Source organism: Gymnoscopelus microlampas, assembly GCF_963454915.1.
Source record: "Gymnoscopelus microlampas genome assembly, chromosome: 21".
NCBI lineage: Eukaryota > Metazoa > Chordata > Actinopteri > Myctophiformes > Myctophidae > Gymnoscopelus > Gymnoscopelus microlampas.
Window position 1 is genome coordinate 45,548,276 of NC_139958.1, and position 14,947 is coordinate 45,563,222.

The 14,947-nt window shown below is 40.8% G+C and overlaps 1 protein-coding gene and 1 long non-coding RNA gene across 3 annotated transcripts in view; both read right to left on the reverse strand.

Moving 5' to 3' along the window:
* Positions 1-1,068: 1,068 nt before the first annotated feature.
* LOC311038445 lies at positions 1,069-4,115 on the reverse strand. Its single transcript, XR_014600054.1, has 2 exons — positions 2,109-4,115; positions 1,069-1,749 (listed from the first exon to the last, which is right to left on the reverse strand). It is a non-coding gene; the product is annotated as an uncharacterized lncRNA (long non-coding RNA).
* A 330-nt stretch (positions 4,116-4,445) lies between these two features.
* lhfpl2a (LHFPL tetraspan subfamily member 2a) overlaps positions 4,446-14,947 on the reverse strand; it is a 66,620-nt gene continuing 56,118 nt past the window's right edge. For both annotated transcript variants that reach the window (XM_084046306.1, XM_084046305.1), the window contains one exon: positions 4,446-4,832. In XM_084046306.1, the coding sequence (XP_083902432.1) occupies positions 4,576-4,832 (257 nt within the window). In that variant the 3' untranslated portion in view covers positions 4,446-4,575. The remainder of the gene's footprint in view (positions 4,833-14,947) is intronic.

A 14,947-nucleotide genomic window follows, 5' to 3' on the forward strand; every position in this document is an offset into this window, starting at 1 on the left:
ACGGTCTCTTGTGATTCTCAACCCGTTTTCATCTCAAGGATCCCCAATTTGACGGACCCTTGTTTAATACCATTTATTTATCTCTGGGACCACATTCTGCACCGTAAAGTCCTCAGCATTAATATAGCTGGATATGGTCCATTTGGTTCCATTTGGTTTCCATTTCCACATTGAGAACCAGTGGACTCTACTGTATGTGAGGCAATTACAATCGACCAGATTGTCTTACAATAAACAAGGTAAATGATCACATACATAGAATGTAGTGCCTCAAGAAACTAGGATCACAGCTAAACCACGAACCTAGCATCAGTCTACTCCATTGGTTCTCAAAATGGGCTCCGTTCCAGGGGTTCCCCAGCAAAATCATAGTTAGGAACCAAATGGACCCTTATGGGTCTGTAACTCTGAGAGTGTACAAATGGAACCACATGGACCCGTTAGGTGTACCCGTTAGAGAGTACAAATGGAACCAAAGGGACCCTACCGAGTCCATTTGGTTCCATTTGTACAATCTCAAGAGTTACATTAACATTGATTTTACGATATAAATTGGGGTCCCAGAGATAGAAATGCCATGAAATGGGGGTCCGTAGCCTAAAACATGTCAAACTGGGGGTCCATGAAATTAAAATGGTTGCGAATCACTGCTAGAGCCGTAAAAATCTTCTCTTATGGGGGGTCCCTGGCATATTTTTTTCAAATTGGGGGTCCTTGACATGAACAAGTTTGAGAACCACTGGTCTACTCTAAACAATATATACTATCAAAATAACCATCTGTACATTGAAACTATAGGATTCCAGTTAAACAAAGAACCTAGCATCTGTTTAAATAACTACATTTAATTACATTCTTTAACATTTTGTGGTTGAGAAAACAAACCTAAGTAACAAAAACATGAGAACGAGTGACATATCGTCGTATCTAGGTTAGACGCTAGCATAGAGGTGGAGTAGATGAGTGCTAGGGGGTGAGGTGGAGTATGAAGAGATGACTGCTAGGGGGTGAGGTGGACTCTTCCATAGGTGAGGCCTTTATAGGATATGAATGCAAACCAGCCAGCGCTTTCATTTTCTTTCTCTTTCTCTTTATTAATTTGGCAAAATAAACTGGGACAGACAGACAGATAGTTAGGACACTATCTATGGTTCAAATACGATCCCTGTATGTTGGTAACAAAGAACAACAAAAAGCACCCACTGAAAGCAGACACTTACACACTCATAAAATAAAAAATAACATTTCATGTGTCTTCTTCATTTAGTTTCAATGTCCTTTGTGCGCAGAATCCAGGATGTCTGCTCGATGCGGGTAAAAAAAAAGAGACCCGTTTTAAGGATTATTTTTTTGTTAAAAAAGGTCAGTGGATCAATTCATTCTCAGTATTTTCCCAATATGGAAAAAAAAACAGTCTCTCACACATTCATAAAAAAAAACACACAAATCTAAAGAGTTCTTTTTTGCATTTTCCTTCAGTACAATTCAAGGGTCTAACAAAGACATCATTAGTCATTCAAATGACGGTACATTCTAGAAGCTTAAAGGGTCTCATCACTCTCAACTAAGGAGGGGACTTCCGTCGTACGCATTTCCCCACGGAAACAATCTTTTTCGACCAATCACAGCACTCGTTTCATTCACGGAGAATGTAAACAGATTTGTAAAGCGTCAACGTAATTTCCTTGTGGGGGTACTTTCATTTAGACACTCACCCGGCTAGGTCTTGCCCACCGTGATAATAATTGGCTCTATTCACAGCAGCCATATTATGAAGACATTCACAGGTGTTACCAATGATACTAATGAAGGCTCTGTTCCATTCTGGTCAAACAGAGTCAGGGTGCTGATGTTGTGCATGTTGGCACACTGGAAACACTCTGTTACACCAGTGGGTCTAAAGTTGGGGTCCAGGGACCCTCATGGGCTTCCAAATGCCCCCTTACAGGTCTGTAACGGGTCCATTTGGTTCCATTTGTACACTCTCAGAGTTGTGGGGGTCGTGGAAATCACTGTGCTACACTAAATGGAACAGAGCCTTCATTAGTATCATTGGTAACACCTGTGAAGGAAGTGATAATATGGCTGCTGTGCATAGAGCCTATTACATTGGATCCATTGGAACACAGGTTCTTACGCTTTTGAACATACAAGGTTTCGACCCAGACCCCGACGATATGCTAACTGAGTAGTTTGTGTTAACGCTGTATTATGTAACTTTTTTTGTGTGTGAAAAAAATGCTATTTTTGTATGTCAATGCAGCATAACGGATACAATTGGGGTGGTTGGCTCCCTGCTCTTCTAGTGAGACATTTAAGATCCTGCGTCTAGGTCGACAAACATTTAGATCTGAAGCTCAACATTTTTATTTTGAACACAAGCGTTCATCCCCAGAGCAAGCATGCCGGCTCTATTAGCTCAGTGGTAGAGAAATGCCGCGCGTGTGAGGGGGGGCGGCGGGTTCAAATCCGTGCTGGAACAGGAAAGTTACATATAGTGCAGCTTAGTTTATGTGAACTGAGTAGTGGTTCACCTGTAGACTGGTTTCTCACACCTGGTTTAAGGGATCAAAAACGGTGGATCCAGGTTTAGCTGGTTGTGGTTTTAAGGCATTTAGACGAGTGACGTTTCAACCCACAATCATTCTCTGATCATTAATATGTACATTATTATAATTAGAATATATATACACTCACTTATTTACACGCTATGGCACTGACTCACATGAATACACATGAATACAATAACAGAGACAACACAGCACCTCTAGTGGCAGAAAAACAAAATACACACATACAAAAAAAAAAGCTTTGGCATTTTGTAGATTTTCTCCCAAAATTGCACACAATAAGTGGTCAGAGAGAGACAGTCTTTAATATAAACCTCGTTTATACTTTCAAAGAGCGCCCAAGCTCACCCTAAACGACCGATGTGGGGAAAAGCGTTTCGCTTGACATTAACATAGCATCAGTGGTGTAAAGTAACTAAGTACATTTACTCAAGCACTGTGCTTAAGTACAATTTTGAGGTACTTTTACCGGAGTATTGTAGATCTGGTATTTTCAAACATTTTATTTACTTTTGGTACTTTAAGTATATTCTGGTGCCAATACTTTGGTACTTTTACTCAAGTAACATTTTGAACACAGGCCCTACTTGTAATAGAGTATGTTTATATTGTGGTATTGCTACTTTTACTTAAGTAAAATCTCTGAGTACTTTTGCCACCACTGCATAACATGAACATCTGTCATTTTGGGTGAGCGAGGGCGGGCGTTCGACCAAGTATAAACAGACTTTAGTGGTAAACAATGCGGGGGCCTTCCTTCTGAGTCCTGCGTTGGCCCCCGAGGCAAGCATGTTGGCCCCCGACACACGTTGGCCCCCAGCGACCAAAGGTGGAGATGGCGGTCCTTCATTTCTCCACACACACATCCTCGGTGTGAATTGTAACTCTGAGAGGGGTGCAAAGGTTCATTTGGTGACATTTGTGCCCTTCTCAGAGATAAAGGAGTGGTGTAAGTCATATTATTTTAAGATAAGTGTTAAATAAATAGCTCTATATTGTGGTAGTAATCATTGATATAGGGTTTGTTCAGTAACAGGCATCTCCCTGTCTCTCTTTACTAAACAAAAGAAATGCATCTTAAAGTCAGGATTCCGATTGCATCCAATCAGGAGAGAGAGCCCGTACAGGCTATAGGATACACACGTGAACTTGGAAGTGATGAAATAAATAAATGAGCAGAACCCAGGAATTAGGCACTGGAACACTATACAATTCAAGCTGATACATTGATGCTCTCTCCTGATTGGTCGACTTTGAAAATGTATTTTCTGTTTATTAAAAACATCTTGAACAAACATTCTATAGCGATGATTACTATCACAATATAGAGCTTTAACCTTTTAACAAAAAAAAACGTTTGTTTTAACCAAAAAATATCACTTACACCATATTGTGACGCTGAGAGGGGTGCAAAATGTAACCAAATGGACCCTTTTGGGTCCATTTGGTTACATCTCTCAGATTGAATTAACCCATTAAAACCAGGAACGCATCTGTGGGTTTTTCTTAGATTTCTTTGGGCGATTGAAAAATAGCAGATATACAAGCTTGTTGATCAGCAATTCTTTTTTTTTTAATAAATTGTGAAAATGTGTGCAAATCTTTGAATATATAACTCAAATCTTTGCTTCTGGGGGTCCCTGGAACAACATATTTTGAGATGGGGGGGGGGGGGGGGGGGGGGGCGACAAATACATACCTTGACATGAAAAAAGTTTGAGAACCACTGATGTGTAGAATCCCCCAGAAGCAAATATTTGAAGAAAAATATAATATTCAAAGAATCTGATTTGCACCAATTTTCACGATTATAAAAATAAATAGCAGATCTACAAGCTCGTAGCGCGGCACTCGGTGCCGCGCTACGAGCTTGTATATCTGCTATTTTTTTTATAGCCAAAGAAATAAAAAATAAATGACACAGATGCGTTCCCGGCTTTTAATGGGGTTAACACCAAGTATTTTTTTCAGTGTGGCGGGTGGGTGGGTGGGCGGGTTCCTTCTCTCAGAGCAGACAGATCAGACTTTTGCCCTCCTCGATCTCCTCCTGCACCTTGTCGCTCGACGTGGCGATCTCGGCCTGCGCCGAGAACACGGCGCACACGAAGGTGAGCACGGTGCCGCCCATGGCGGTGTAGAAGGCCCAGCCCATGGAGCAGAGGCCCGCCCGGTACGGCGCCGCGTCGGCGCCGCAGTAGAGCTGCACCTTGTCCGAACCCCAGCCGGCGGGGTACAGCATCAGGCCCAGGATCAGGAACAGACCTGTGTGGACACACACACACACACACACACAAACACACACACACACACACACACACACACACACACACACACACACACACACACACACATAAAGAGACCCCGTTTTTCTAATTACTCCAGTAAAGTAAAAATACCTCAAAATTGTACTTAATTGCAGTACTTCAGTAAATGTACTTAGTCAATTTACACCACTGGTTGGGACCCAATTGTGGGGTGCGGACCAATTTTTGTGGGTCGCGATTATTATTTTTGTTTCAAAACATTATTAAAAAAATCACACCCAGTGTGAAGAGAGTGGTGCCTTTGAATTAGTGTAACTGGTTGCATCCTTGTGTTGCAATCAGCTGCAGCTGTTGAGGCCGTGCTCAAACGGGCGAACGGACGGACAGACCCACACACACGGTCAAGTGTAGGAGTGGCTGGCACCACTCAAAAATGTCATACATTGAAAAGATTTTTTTACAATTAAAAAAAGAAAAAAGCGCGAAACGCGTTATGAACTTGTAGATCTGCTATTTTCACTCGTTTGGGTCCCGGGGAGACACGAAATTTCTCTTTTGGGTGACAGGCTAAAGCGTTTGGGAACCACAGCACAAAGAGACACCATTGTTATATCCAGCGGTGTAGCGCTCGCTTGGCATTCTCATGATCTTTGATCTATGAGCTTATTGATCTGCTATTTTTTTTTTTTTATTGCAAATCTTTGAATATACATATATTTTAAAGCAAATTTGTTTTTTACTCAAATCTTTGCTTCTGGGGGGTCCCTGGAACAAAAATATTTTGAGATGGGGGTCCGCAGCCAAATACATATCATGTTGGGGCTCCTTGACATGAAAAAGTTTGAGAACCACTGATATTATAACAACATAAGTGTTTCAGAAAACTGCTAGGATTTAGAAGACATTTGCAGAATCCCCAAGAAGAGCAAAGATTTGAGTTGCAAATATTCTCTTTAAAAATATCAATATATATATTCAAAGATTTGCACATATTTTCACGATTTTTCAAAAATAGCAGATCTACAAGCTCGTAGATCTGCTATTTTTGAATAGCCAGAGAAATCAAAAAAATTCCCGGTGTAAATGCGTGAAGGAGAACAATCGCCAGCAGTGAAAAGGCACTTCACAGCCCACCGGACCCCCCCCCCCAAACCCCCATCTGCTCTCTCCATTCAGTAGAATGCGTTGGTCTAGCCCAGGGCCAACGGAGTGAAAGATCAAAGGCGTTTCACAAGCCCATAGTCAGATAGCCTAATCTATATGCTGTCATTCACAGCTAAACAGTTTACACTCAAGAATGTTCATCTTCGGGGGGGTGATAAGACCCCTCTGCTTCACGTCGGGGGTCTTACCACCCCGTCGAGGTTTAGTTCTCAACAATAACCTACTCACTCATTCATTATCCCTTGCTTAACCCATTTAGGCCCGAGGCCAATTCTACAAATGCCTTCGAAAGCTTAAAAACTTCAGTTGCATATCGTTGCTGTCTCCACGTTCTAACCGTTTGTGTTTTTTTGGTAAATTAACGCCCCACTTGATCATACTACAGCATCACACAAAACAATCAAAAGTAGCAGATCTACAAGCTCGCAACGCGGTGTGAATCAACACGTTTTGAGCTTGTAGGTCTGCTACTTTTTGCTATTTTTGAATTTGGATCTTGAAAAGTAACAGTTTTGGACATAATGAGGTTTCCAACCGACAGAGACCGTATCTGGCCAAAATCTAAAATGACACAGATTCTTTTCAGGTCTTAATGGGTTAAGTGTTCATTTCATTTTCGATGCACTAGAATAAAAGCAGCCTTTAGGCGTGTTATTATGGGGGAAACAAGCTCTTGTTTTGTAAATGTATGTATAAACATACTCGGCAATGGAGGGTTTTTAAAAACCAAATGTCATTGGAGAATGTGGTATTTTATGACGGAGACGAGAGAGAGCATTTGTTGTTAAGATTATACTGTTTACTGTCATTGTGTAATGAAATAAGCAAATGTAGTTTGGCAGCATTGTAAAACAGTGGTTCTCAAACTGTGGGTTGGGACCCCCAGGTGGGTCCCCAGATGATTTTTCTTAAGGTGCAACATTGTTTTCTCACCCAACAGTAAACAAACCAACATACATAAGTGTATACAGGGTATCTGCATGTTTCTAAAGTTACAATTCAACCCATTGAGACCTGAAGCGGATTCCACATGTCTCCTAAATCTCAACAGTATTCTGAAAAACGTATGTTTCTATATCAGTATTGCTCAATCTTTTTCATGTCAAGGACCCCCAAAATTATGTGTATTTGGCCACAGACCCCCATCAAAATATTTTGTTCCAGGGACCCCCAAAAGGAAACATTTGAGTTAAAAATGTTCGCTTTAAAAATATATATATTCAAAGATTTGCTCACATTTTCACGATATACAAGCTCGATATACAAGCTCATAGCGCGGCACCGAGTGCCGCGCTATGAGCTTGTAGATCTGCTATTTTTGAATAGCCCAAAGTGTAAAATAATGCTTTTTAGCTCAAATTAAAAAATGACACAGTTCCAGGTCTTAATGGGTTAAGGACTTATAAGACCTTTTTAATACGTCTAAAATGAAAAATAAATACATAATAATAATAATGTAATAGAAATAATAATAATTACAATAACATAAATAAATCACTGCGTCGAAGGCATTCAACAAACAATAAAAAATGGTCCAACATTGACAGAATTGTGAAATGTTACCTAAGAAAGAGGCAAACATTTGTTGTGAGCTTGCAGATCAGCTATTTTCACTATATGCATCTGTGGATCCGAGTCAAACTAAATGTAATAATGCCTTAACTCCTACAATTCCAAGTGTTTTCCAGGGTGGGGGGTCCCCAGTTCAAACATGATTATTTTGGGGGGGTCCCCAGTTTAAATATGATTATTTGAACTGTGGACGGTGATCACAACAAATCAATGTTTGTGTGTGGGCAGTAGGGGGCACTGTAAACCAGCGGTTCTCAAAGTGGGGTCCAGGGACCCCCAGGGGTCCTTAAGGAGTTACGGGTCTGTAACTCAGAGGGCCCCCAGAGATGGAGAATTACATCAAGTGGGGGTCCTTGGCCTAACGCATATAAAACTGGGGGTCATGAAACCAAAACAAAAAAAGTTTTAGAACCACTGCTGCAGACTGTGTTATACCGTGGAACAAGTACTCAAATGTTTTACTTAAGTAAAAGTATCAATAATGTAGAAGTACTCTGTTACAAGTAAAAGTCTGGAATTCAAAAAAAAGTTCAAAATGTACTCAAAGTACCAAAAGTAAAAGTACTAAAATGTCTGAAAATAGCCCATGTACAAGCTCACAAACGCGTCGCATTGTAGATCGACTATTTTCAAATAGCCTAGGTAGTATAAAATAGGGCTAAAGTGGTTAATGCATGTTATAACGTATAATAATGTATATCTGCAAAGTAACTAGTAACTAAAGTTTTCAAATAATTGCAGTGGAGTAAAAGTACAATATTTGCCTCTGAGATGTAGCGGAGTAGTAAGTAAAAGTATTGAAAATGAGAAATACTCCAGTAAAGTCAAAGTACCTCAAAATTGGACTTAAGTACAGTACTTGAGTACATGTACTTAGTTACTTTACACCACTGGTAATATAAGATGTGTGTGTGTGTGTGTGTGTGTGTGTGTGTGTGTGTGTGTGTGTGTGTGTGTGTGTGTGTGTGTGTGTGTGTGTGTGTGTGTGTGTGTGTGTGTGTGTGTGTGTGTGTGTGTGTGTGTGTGTGTGTGTGTGCAACTAAATGACTGAATCTGTGATAGTGGAAGTAGGTCACGGAGTTGAACAGGAAATGACCCCCGGCGGTCCCTTCTACACACAGACACAGGACGCTGTTCCTGGGGGGTAGGGGGGGGGGGGATTCCCCTGATTCCCCTTTGGCCCTCTGGCTACCTTTTCCTGTTGTTGTACCTCGGCGTTGTTCGCGCGGCGTGTTTGAACAACACACACACACACACACACACACACTGACCTGGTCTGTGTTTGGAACGGTTCAGCTTTGGTCTCTTTTTCCTGCCTGGGGGAGTCACTTCATATCACTTATATCGTTGGCTAGTGTTGCCATGTCCGTTTATTTTAAGCGACTTTGGGGCTTGTTTTTTTCTGTAAAGTTCCGTGTAAATATTGTTTTTTTTTTTGGGGGCTTTTTTCTGAAGTGTAGTTGCTTATTTGGGCTCGCTTCAAAACATTGTTTTATTATTATATTATTATATTATTAAACCAGTGGTTCTCCAATATTTTCCACGTCATGTATCTGTCCCTAACCCCCATCTGAATATGTTTTGTGCTAGATTCTTCCCAAATATTACAGATTTTATTTCAAGATTCTTTTTAAAACAGCAAATCTACAGGCTCACAGCACGACGCGTTGTGAGCTTGTAGATCGGCTATTTTCAAACAGCCGACGTATGCAGTATTATAGGTTTAAAGTGCCTGTAATAGTCACTTCTTTTGGGCTTTCCTAGACCTGGTTGCTTATTTCTCTCACAGCATCTGGCAACACTGATCGCGGCAGTCGGGCAGAAACCTTGTATCTCCATACTTCAACCAGTGTTCATTATTCTGACAGCAGATATTGATGTAGTTTTAGTCTTTTGAAACAAATTCCATTTAGTTTTAGTCATATTTTAGTCATCTGAAATGTTCACCTGTCTAGTTTTAGTTGACTAAATATCATCAGATTTTAGTCGACTAAAATCTACAGTTTTATTTTGGCCGGCCGTGATGGCATCGTAACGACCGGCTACAGAAAATAGACGATCTACAAGCTCACAATCGCTGTGAGCTTGTAGATCGGCTATTTTCGGAGCACGACACCCGCACCCAACCAAACATAAAATGACTTAGCTTTACTCGATCTCTTCTCCACCGAGTGCCGCGCTACGAGCTTGTAGATCTGCTATTTTGGAAAATTCGTGAAAATGTGTGCAAATCTTTGAATATATATATTTTTAAAGCTAACATTTTTAACTCAAATCTTTGCTTCTGGGGGTCCCTGGAACAAAATATTTTGATGGGGGTCCGCGGCCAAATACATATCATTTTGGGGGTCCTTGACATGAAAAAGATTGAGCACCACTGATATAGAAACATACGTTTTTCAGAAAACTGTTGGGATTTAGGAGATATGTAGAATCGGCTTCAGGTCTCAATGGGTTAAAAGTTTCAACAAGAGCTAGTGACTAAATAATAACTAGATTGTATCCATTGGAAAGCAGGTTTTTTTTTTTATTTCCTGAAAAATAACAGTTTTGGACATACAAGGTTTCCACCAGACAAGAGACAATATCAGAGGTGTCGTTTCGATCCTCTGAAGTCACGTTTTTGAAACCGCGTTCACAGGAAATCGTCGGTGCCAACTGGACCGTTCTGACGCTGTTGTTCACATGAATGATTTTCCATGAGTCCATCAATAAGGATTTCCTCCGCCTGGAGAATATAGACATATTGTTGTACAGTTTTCCGCAGACCAAGGGGCATTTCAACGTTTTTGTTGTACTTGGTCTGCTCTTTTCTCCCTCTACACCAAAGATATTTGCAGAAAACAGCCGATCTACAAGATTACGACGTAAATGTAGATCGCCCATTTTCGGCGAATGGTCCGCCCCCAGAACAGAGATGCTAGTGTTCAACTGGTTCATAAAAACACAAAGATTTGGCGGTCCCCCCTCTAGTAACTCTGAGGAACCCTAGGGGTTCCGGAACCCTCTGTTAACCTGAAGAAGCATCTGTGTCACTTTTTGATTTGAGCTAAAAAGCATTATTTTACACTTTGGCTATTCAAAAATAGCAGATCTACAAGCTCATAGCGCGGCACCGAGTGCCACGCTACGAGCTTGTAGATCTGCTATTTTTGAAAAATCGTGAAAGTGTGTGCAAATCTTTGAATATATATTCTTTTAAAGCGAACATTAACTAAAATCTTTGCTTCTGGGGGTCCCTGGAACAACATCTTTTTTTGATTCATATCCTTCATATCCTTTTTCATATCCTTTTAGGGGTCCTTGACATGAAAAAGTTTGAAAACCACTGACATAGAAACATATGTTTTTCAGAAAAACGTTGGATTTAGAAGACATTTTGCAGAATCGGAGCCTCAGGCCTGCCCTCAATGGGTTAAAGACCGTAGAGTCCCGTGACCCTTAGGGGGTCCTCAGAGTCACTGGGGGGAGGGAGGGGGGGTCGCCAAATCTTTGTGTTATAGGAAGTATTCTTTGTGATCGGAGCCAAATGGATGAGAATTTGAGCATTTTTGCCCTATCTGAGTAAAATGTTTAGAGAGTGCTGCCTATTATGGTGTAATGTGTTTTTATGGATCTAACGCTCTACTGAGAAAGCCGACGTCTAGTTGTGCCGTCTGTGTATTTCCCTACAGCACTGTTTCCTCATCTAGTCTGGCCTGATCCATGCACTTCACTAGGACATAAAAAAAAACTACCCAAAAGCATAATTCCAGAACCCTCTCCCTGTCCCTTTCTTTGGCCCTTAAAGCCCCCCCCCCCCCTCCCTCCCTCCTTTAGAACAGTCAGTATGGTATTAACCCATTCAATCCGGGACCGCATCTGTGTCATGTTACATTTTTAGCTGTAACCGTTATTTTATACTTTTGGCAATTCAAAATAGCAGATATACAAACTCATAGCGCGGCACTTGAAGATCTGCTATTTTTTTCAAATGTTTGAATATGTATATTTTTTTACTCATATCTTTGCCTCTGGGGGGGGTTCCTGGAACAAAACTTTTTCAGATGGAGGTCCGAGGCCAAATACATAATCATTTTGGGAGGTCCTTGACGTGAAAAAGTTTGAGCACCACTATAGGCAACGTATGTTTTTTCCAAAGAAAACTGTCAGGATTTAGAAGACATTCGTAGAACCCCCCAGAAGCAAAGATTTGAGTTCCAAACGTTCGCTTTAAAAAGTATGTATGTATTCAAAGATTTGCACAAACGTTCACGCTTTTTTCAAAAAAATTGCAGATCTACAAGCTCGCAGCGTGGCACTTTTTTAGTTTTTGTCGCATTCCTAAGCCTAATAATTTGATGGCCGGCAGCGGTTCCGGTAGGAGACACAAAGAGTCTCCTTTGTGTCGCGCTGCCTACTGGTCCGCTGGTCATCGAATTATTGCTATGAGCTTGCTATTTTTGAAGTAAATAATAATACATATTTTTTGAAGTGAACATTTGTAAAATATTTTGTTCCAGGGAGGGTTACAAACGTTTGCTTAAAAAGATATACTTTCAAAGATTTGCACACATTTTCACGGTTTTTCAAAAATAGCAGATCTACAAGCTCATGAGCCTGTAGATCTGCTATTTTTGAATAGCCAAAGAAATCCTAAAAAATGACAAGAGATGCGTTCCGGGGATTGAATGAAGTTATGTAAAAGAAATCCGAGTCGTACTGCTTCCGCTAGGCTACTGCCCTACCAAAGACCCTCACGCACCCCCCCACCCCCCCCACCGCAACCCCCCCCCAAACCAGACACACCTTCTAACCTAATATCCCGCTGCTCTGCGCTCCACCCTCACACACACACACACACACACACACACACACACACACACACACACACACACACACACACACACACTCTCTCTCTCCAAGCTCTGCTTTCTGCCCTATAGCAAAGCTGTCCGTACGGAGCAGAGATTTACAGAGGACTTTCCCAGTTCCACATTGTAGCTATAGTCACACAGAAACCTTGTATCTCTCCATATCATCGCTGTTGTTGGGCAGAAACCTCTTATCTCCGTTAGTTTAACCCATTAAGACCGGGAACGCATCGGCGTAACCACTTTAACCATTATTTTATACTTTGGGCTATTAAAAAAAATAGCAGATCTACAAGCTCATAACGCGGCACCGAGTGCCGTGCTATGAGCTTGTAGATCTGCTATTTTTTTTAAAATCGTGAACATTTGTGCACATCTTTGAATATATATATATATATATGTAGAATCCCCAGAAGCAAAGATTTGAGTTACAAATGTTCAAAGATTTGCACACATTTTCATGATAAAAAAAAAAAAAAAAAAAGCAGATCTACAGGGTTCTATATCTGCTATTTTTGAATAGCCAAAGTATAAGATATTGGTTAAAGTGGTTAAAATCTAAAATGACACAGATGGGTTCCCGGTCCTCATGGATTAAAGGTTGGGTAAGTGATATGTTTTGGTTAAAACAAGAAGTTTTGCAGTACTATATTGTGATAGTAATCATTGCTATAGAGTGTTTGTTCAGTAACAGGAGTCTCCTTGTCTACAGCTCTTTAATAAACAGAAAATACATTTTCAGGTAGGTGACAAAATGTCAGCCAATCAGGAGAAAGTATCCATTTATCAGCTTCATTTTAATGTTTTCATTCTTCCAGTTCCAATTGTGTCTGCTCATTTCTTAGTGTCATCACTTCCAATTTCACTTGTTTAACCTGTATCCTGGCTGAGTTCTTTATTCTGATTGGATACAATTGGTATCCCGACCTGAAAATGCATTTTCTGTTTATATAGAGCTGGAGCGACATGGAGACTCCTGTTACTGAACAAACACTCTATAGCAATGAGTACTATCAGAATATAGAGCTATTTAACACTTATTTTTAAGAAAATCATTTTAAAATCAATTCAAAATTACTACAGTGTCACACAAGTAAATCTGCTACTTTTGCTATTTTTGAATTTCGAATCCTGGAAAGGAGTGTCAGTAGCAAAAATAGCCGATCTACAAGCTCACAGCACATTACAACGCGACACGAGAGCTTGTAGAACGGCTACCCCGACGGCAACAAAATGACAACACAGTAAGGGTCCATTTGGTTCCAATTCCTAACTATCAATCATTTAGCTGCAGACCCCCTGGAAGTGGAACCCCCTCAAGGACCCCTGGGGGTCTCGGGACCCCCCCACTGGTATAGAATAGATTTCCTTCCAGCTAAAGATACGACTTCCTCCTTCTGCTAACCTTCTCAACCTATCCCCTTCACCACGGCCCCTAATCCACTGGTCCTCAACAGTGGTGTAAAGTAACTAAGTACATGTACTCAAGTACTGTACTTAAGTACAATGTTGAGGTATTTTTACTTTAATGTTGTACTTACACATTTTCAATACTTTTACTTCTACTCCACTTCATCTCAGAGGCAGATGTTCTACTTTTACTCCATTACAATTATTTGAAAACTTTAGTTTCTAGTTACTTGATCTACTCGAAAATGATCTACAGTACAAGCTCACAATGCGTCGCAATGCAACGCATTGTGTACTACGTTACTTCCATTGATCCAAGTTGGAAAACACAATGGATTGATACTTACATGTCACCATGTGTCTGTCTGTCTTTAAAAGAATGCCTCCCTTGTAAACATTACACCATAAAATAATCACATTTCTTATCAGTTACAACCAGGATGTCTGCTGTCTGTGTGTGACCCAATCACACTATGTGCTCTGAGGTCATTCTGTTTTATGTTCACTCCATAACTGTGACTTAATCAAAAGCTGGTCAAATTCATGACCTTGTTTCACTCTTTGCTTTGTGTTGGAGATGAAAGAGAGAAAAATGGTCCGTTTTGCAATAAGATAATGGTCTCTAACTTAACCCTCTCTGTGAGGCTATATTATACAATCAAGCTTGTGACCCACACCTATATCCTAATCCAGGGGTCTTCAACGTTTTCAGGCCAAGGACCCCCTAGCTGAGAAAGAGATGAAGCAGGGCCCCCCCCCCATATCGTATAAAATTGTGTTTCAGATTCAACATTTTTTGTTTACGTGGTCTGCTCTTTCTTCCCTCTACACCTATGCCTCTTTGCCAAAAATAGCCGATCTACAAGCTCGCAACGCCTCGCAGCGCGAGGCGTTGTGAGTTTGTAGATCGGCTATTTTTTCCTCAGAAAAGGGATGCTAGGGTTCAAGTTGTAAGGTAAAATAAAAAATCCTATCACACAAAGATTTGGCGGACCCCCTGTAGTAACTCTGAGGACCCCCTAGGGGTCCCGGACCCCCTGTTGAAGACCCCTGTCCTAGTCTCTGTCTACCTGGTCATTTTAAGGTTGGCGACTGTTACCAAAGGACATTCTGT